General features: G+C 43.8%; 1 protein-coding gene across 1 annotated transcript; it reads right to left on the bottom strand.

The window, feature by feature from the left end:
* Positions 1–1,602: 1,602 nt before the first annotated feature.
* Positions 1,603–3,976, bottom strand: LOC4346321 (probable 2-oxoglutarate-dependent dioxygenase SLC1). Its single transcript, XM_015792977.3, has 2 exons — positions 2,913–3,976; positions 1,603–2,532 (listed from the first exon to the last, which is right to left on the bottom strand). The coding sequence occupies exons 1-2, from the start codon at positions 3,816–3,818 to the stop codon at positions 2,287–2,289; spliced, it is 1,152 nt and encodes a 383-aa protein (XP_015648463.1). The 5' UTR covers positions 3,819–3,976; the 3' UTR covers positions 1,603–2,286.
* Positions 3,977–6,000: the final 2,024 nt, after the last annotated feature.

Below are 6,000 nucleotides of genomic sequence, written 5' to 3'. Positions count from 1 at the left end.
CGATTACAGCAAGACGGGAGACTTAGTCGTATGCTCTGTACTTTCTTGGTTGACGTCGGAGATTGACTCAGACAAACCCTTTAGGTGCCCGCACGAGGCTGATAAAGGAAGTCAAACGTTATCTCTAAACTCACCGAGAACGATCACGTGAGCTCGATAACAGTTCCTCCAAGGTCTGCGGTTGAGAATATGAACCTGTTCATTTGCATTGAAGTCGGAGACTACTGTCAGGGTTATGGATACCACATACCTAATAGTAGTTGACTAAATCTCGGCAGGACCCACCACATACCATGTCTTATACGGAAACTGACCTCGGGGGAGTTTCGGATAAGGAAAGACGACCAGAGTTCTACATGGAAACGACAGGGACTACTCGGATTGTATCCATATTGGTTTCCCTAGTTCTACTTAGACAAGGGGACACCTATGGGTATAAATACAAGGCCCCCTAGGAGAAGAGGGGACAATCAACACCCACCATAGACGGAACGACAGAAGCCACAACATACAAGCTAACATACGCCAAGACAAGATGCCGGATATCGACTTCAGGGATAAGCACGGCTAGTCCCCTACGGTGTCTCTGGATACTGTCAGGAAAGACGAAAGCGCTATCTCTGATCTCGCCGGGCACGGATTCGAGGAGGAAGACTACCCTGTTGTCGACTACGAGTCAGACCTTCAGACCGCCATGTCGACAACAGTTAGATAGGCTACCCCAAATATTGTACTGGTGTGATTATGGTGAATAAGAGAAATACCGGCTTCGGCCAACAGGATGTAGGGTTATTACCTGATAATTTAGGGGCCCGAACCTGTATAAAAATCCTCGTCCCCATCTCTTTTACCTCAGTCTCGCGTATACCCTAGTACCAACGATCCCCATACTATGCAAATACCGGAATCGCGACATCAAACGTCGACAAATATGTACATTTGTTTTGCCAAACTTATTGTCATTTGAAGATCTTCAGTTTTGACTTGCTGCATGCAAATGTAAATTGTATTCATATATCTCCCATCAATCAAGGTTCTTAGTGCTGTAATATTTGTGAGCAGAACACACAAACAAAATGTACGTTAACTGTATACTGGCTAGCTAGGTTGATGATCAATGAGCATTGTCTTCAATTTTTTTTTTTCAAAAAAAAAAAGATTTGGAGGGAGAGATATCTCTTAAAATATTTTTTAGAAGAAATTGTGAGCGGGTTAGGGATTAAACACGAGATTTTAGGGTTGAAACCATACACCATTTGCCACTGCACTGTCAAATGATCTCATTGTCTTCAATTTGTAAACATAATCAATAATTATACACACAATATGTGTTTATAGAGCAGAAGCACTGAATTGTATATAAAACCAATTCTACTTTTGAAATCTGCTCCGTGCAAATTTAGGTGGAAATTAATATCCGCTTACCTTAACTTATCGATCGAGTGAGCTGTTGAGATTCGGCCGAGTCGAATAATATTTCATCCATGCATACTCATCGATCCAGTCTGTCCACAATATATATATATTCTGAGATCGATCATATAAACAACATAGGAATGACAAATAAGCATGAACTCAGATAGTGCTGTACTGAAGCTTTAATTAGATGAACACTCTTTCGGAATATATATATATATGTGATGACGTACATGATTCAGTACTATGTACGTCAAGGTACAATCACGTTGACTTTGAAAAGTCAAAACAACAACTTACTATTTTAATAACTAGAAAAAAAATATACTACATGCATACATACGCAAACCCACAGCTGGCTTTGGCTTTTTCAGACGACCAATCGATCGATGAGAACAAGACAACTTAATTATAGTATACTCTCATATGTATGGATATTATTAGCTAGTCAATGCGCGCCAATCGAATTGTTGGGAAGGCAATTAAGCTGAAAAGCTAGGTTTGACCGGTCAAATCCTGCCTCTGCCTCGTTCAGGGAGTTGGGCCCTGCTGTTGACTTGTTCTCTTGTCGATCAATCGATCGATTGATTTGATTTAATTTTACTCCGGCAATTAAGCTGCTAACAGCAAGCTAGCTATATAGGTGAATATAGTAGTTATATAATTAATTAAGTGAGATCGAGTTTGATCAATCATATCGATGATCTGTGGGCTGTGTTTGGAGCTAACTTAGCCAAGGCAATTCCGCAATTATAATTACCGGGGGTGGATCATGAGTAGTAGTAGCTAATATAATTATAATTATAATTACAGGAGTACTCCGATCCAGTTAATTATAGTGTAGAGATGATCCAATTAAGAATGGATCGATCAGTAGAGCCTCCTGGAGTGGAGGAAGGACTTGTGGTTGCCGGCGGCGGAGGCGAGGTAGGCGAGGAAGGTGGCGAGGTCGGTGTCCATGTAGCGGCGCGGGTGGCGGTCGTCGATGAGCTCCGGCGCCGGCGACACCACCCTCTCCGGCGCCACGCTGTGGAACGACGCCACCGACACCCGAAGCCTCCTCGAGTTCACCTTCACCCTGTGCAGCACGCTCCTGTACCGTCCATTGCTCAATATCTGCATCCATATCCCCATCATTTCAATTTCATTTCATTTAGCCACTACTAGTAAAATAATGTTATTGCAACTATAAACTGTAGCTTTGGCTGCTGATCTGAGTTGCATATATATGCAAGTCGTCTTAAAATACTTTAATTTAAGGAAGGATATTTTGCAGTGACAAGATCGATCGATCGAGTTTATTTGTCATGTGTGACACATGCAGCAAAACTAGAGGTCGTCCCACGATACTGAAAAGACGAATTATTATCAGTACAAATTACTAATTTGGATGCTTAGGTTTTGCCACGTACTTGGACAGCGACGACTAGTACTAGTCTACTGCGTACAGTAGCTAGCTACCTAGTTAGCTGAAAAGTAAGTAAGTACGTACGTACCTCCAAGTGGTCGCCGACGTTGACGACGAAGGAGCCCGGGAGCGGGTCGACGGTGAGCCACTCGCCGGCGTGCATCACCTGGAGTCCGGCCACCTCGTCCTGGAGCACCAGCGTGAGGAAGCCGTAGTCCGAGTGCGGCGGCATCCCCAACGTCAGCTCCGGCTGCGGGCACTCCGGGTAGCAGTTCACCGTCATCATCTGTGTCCCCGCCGCCAGGTCCTCCATCACGCCGCCGCCGCCCACGCCCAGCGCCTCCAGCGCCGCCTCCATCACCTCCATGAACACGCGCTGGTTCGCCTCCGCGTACCTCGACGCCACCTCCCGCAGGTCGGCCGGCGAGGTGGGCCATGACTCGACGACGGCGGCGAGCGGCATGCAGGCGAGCTTGAGGAAGTCGCGCCAGCACAGCACGGCGTCCCTCACCTGGTTGAAGCTGGTGCCGTACCTCACCGGCGCCCGCACGTCGGCGGACATGTACCGCTCCCGCTCCGGCTGCGGCAGCTCGAAGAAGCGGCGCGCCACGTCGAGCATGCCGCCCACCACCTCGCCGCCCACGCCGTGGTTCACCACCTGGAAGAACCCGTACTCCCGGCACGCCGCGTCCAGCGTCCGGAGCACCGCGCCGCGCTCCGAAGGGACGCGGAGGCGCGACAGGTCCACCACGGGGAGCTTCACTGACCCCCCGGCGGCGGCGGCGGCGCCGGCGGCTTGGCCAGGGCGGTCGGAGGCCGGGAGGACGTAGTTGCCGGGAAGCCTGGTAATGCCGCTGTCGCACAGGTGCCGGACGCCTCGCCGGCAGTAGTACTCGCGGCTGTCGTCCACGCCGCCGTCGCCATCCTCCGCCGCCGCTCTCTTGCTGCCCATCTGCTGCTGCTCTCCGGCATTGACCAAGTCAACGATCGCCATTCTAGCCAGTAGCTTAATTAGTGGTCGCTTTTCCGGCAAAATTTGAAGCGCAAGTGCACTTGTACTTAGCTAAGCCTAAGCCTAAGCTACTTAGCTATGTTTGTGGTGTCGTCTGTCTGTAGCTGGATCGCTACACAAATTAGCTGTTTGCTTTGTGCAAATGGAGGGCAAGTGTTGTGCTACTTATATAGGCAGCATATGCAGGCAACGAGTGCTAGTTAATTATATTAGTGGTCACACGTAAATTGATTAAACTAGCTAGCTAGTGACGAAACCGGCAACGAGATGGAGAGCTAGTGGTTTTCATCGTATCATTTTCCTGCTGGTTGCTGCCTGAAGGCTACCTCGATTCGATTCTCTCTCTTGCTTTGTTTAGTTTATTTTTTTTTCTTTTCCCAATCAATTCGTGCGGGTCTTGATCGATATGAGCGTCACATTCCGTTGACCCGTACTAGTTTTAATCTATCTTCAATTGCACTCTATCGGCAGTTATACTATATATATCCATCTATATCTTCAAATGCATAAACGTACTCATCAACTAATAAATAAGTATTACATAATTTTAGAGTATAATAATTATATCTATATGCAAAGTTTTATCAAAAAATTCATTATACATATGGAATAAAAGATGAAATTCTGATAGATTTATACTTTAAAATTGATAGTTTTTTATAGCTAAAGTATAATGAATTTGAAGGTGAGATTTTGTACGTACGTATAATATTATCGTAACTACATGTACAAATATTCTAGAATTTTCGGTGGCATTTGTTAGTTAATGTGCACAGTATGCACAACCAAAATTTATGTGCACATGACAAGTTCTCATGTTTCGCTCTAAAATAGGGACTTAATGTTTCCTACACCTAGATATATATAGTGTAATTAAAAATACTTGATTTTATCTTAACTTTATATGCGGACCGCAAATAACAAACAAGGGCGAGGGCTCAAAAAAAAATTGTTTTGACAAAGAGAGCAAGAGCTCTCCCATCCCATTACCTGACAAAAGTGTTAACAGAGTTTAACTAGCTAGAGAGCAGCAAAAGAGATGCGAGGGCTCTAAATAGTTTTCAGCTAGGTTACGTGGAGCACAAGCAGTGCTCAATTTGGTTAGAGAGGAATGCAGACAAGACCTTCTGACAACAAAATCAAGACAAGTGGCCTTAATTAACTACTGTTGGAGACATCGATCGACACAGGACGTGCCCCTGTGCTGTCCAGGTGGAAAGCAGCTATCTAGTCATACTCAAACCTAATTAAGTGCCCGTATACTCCATCTATATATGTCGGCCAATTCTGTGCTTTTCTATGTGATGATTTTTTAAAAATATATAATCATGACCATTTAGATTAATTATATATGACAAGAGAGATAGGTATCTCTCTACTGATAGTATTATACTACCAGTATCATTAGGGTAAAATAGTAATTTACTAATACAATAATTAAGAGTTACTTTATCATTTTTTTCCAAGCTAAATTTATCTATGATCATGCATTGCACTGGTATCGCTTATATTTCATCAAAAAAGTTAAAAAAGAGGAAAAAAGTTTAGTCACTGTTTAAATGACAATTAGATCCCTCCACACCTTTTTTTTAAATAATGCCCCCTTTTTTTTTGCTATCGCCAACTGGATGGTAATATAAATAGATTTGAACCCTTCGATCAAATGGGATCAACGGTTTAAATTGTGTTCTACTGCTAGTAGAGAGCATCGTAGTGAGGCCCTTTCGCTTGATGTTCGGTGTTTTAGACTTAGTTTGTTGGGGCAATGAATGATTCTACTTTCTCTCTTATAGAATTTAATTATTTTTAGGATCAAAATTTATACAAAAATTTCAACCAATAAACAAAAATCCATATATTTCAGCCAATCGGATGTTTAGGAAAAAAAATTCGTTAACCTTGGTATATGCTAATTAAACAATATATAAAAAAGTTTATATTATATAAAAATGACAACATGCATTATACAATGATGACAAGTACTAAACGGCCCTGCATATTATGCATGCATGTATGCCTGTTCTAGCTCAGAGAGAACATATCATCAGGCCGATATTCCAGCATGATATTCGATCGACCGATGTAGAGGCACATAATTTTTCAATGTGCAAAACAGGTATCAAGCTACAGAAAACACACAAATAAACAGACGCACACGCTATAC

This window comes from Oryza sativa, chromosome 8 (genome assembly GCF_034140825.1).
Source record: "Oryza sativa Japonica Group chromosome 8, ASM3414082v1".
Lineage (NCBI taxonomy): Eukaryota > Viridiplantae > Streptophyta > Magnoliopsida > Poales > Poaceae > Oryza > Oryza sativa.
The sequence above is the reverse complement of the archived record's forward strand: the minus strand, read 5'-3'. Positions and strand labels throughout refer to the sequence as shown.

Excerpts from the sequence above, each read along its gene's own strand:
- LOC4346321 (XM_015792977.3), bottom strand. The coding sequence starts at position 3,818 with ATGGCGATCGTTGACTTGGTCAATGCCGGAGAGCAGCAGCAGATGGGC. Across the intron at positions 2,533-2,912 it reads ACGTCGGCGACCACTTGGAG|ATATTGAGCAATGGACGGTA; the intron begins GTACGTACGTAC and ends ATATGGATGCAG.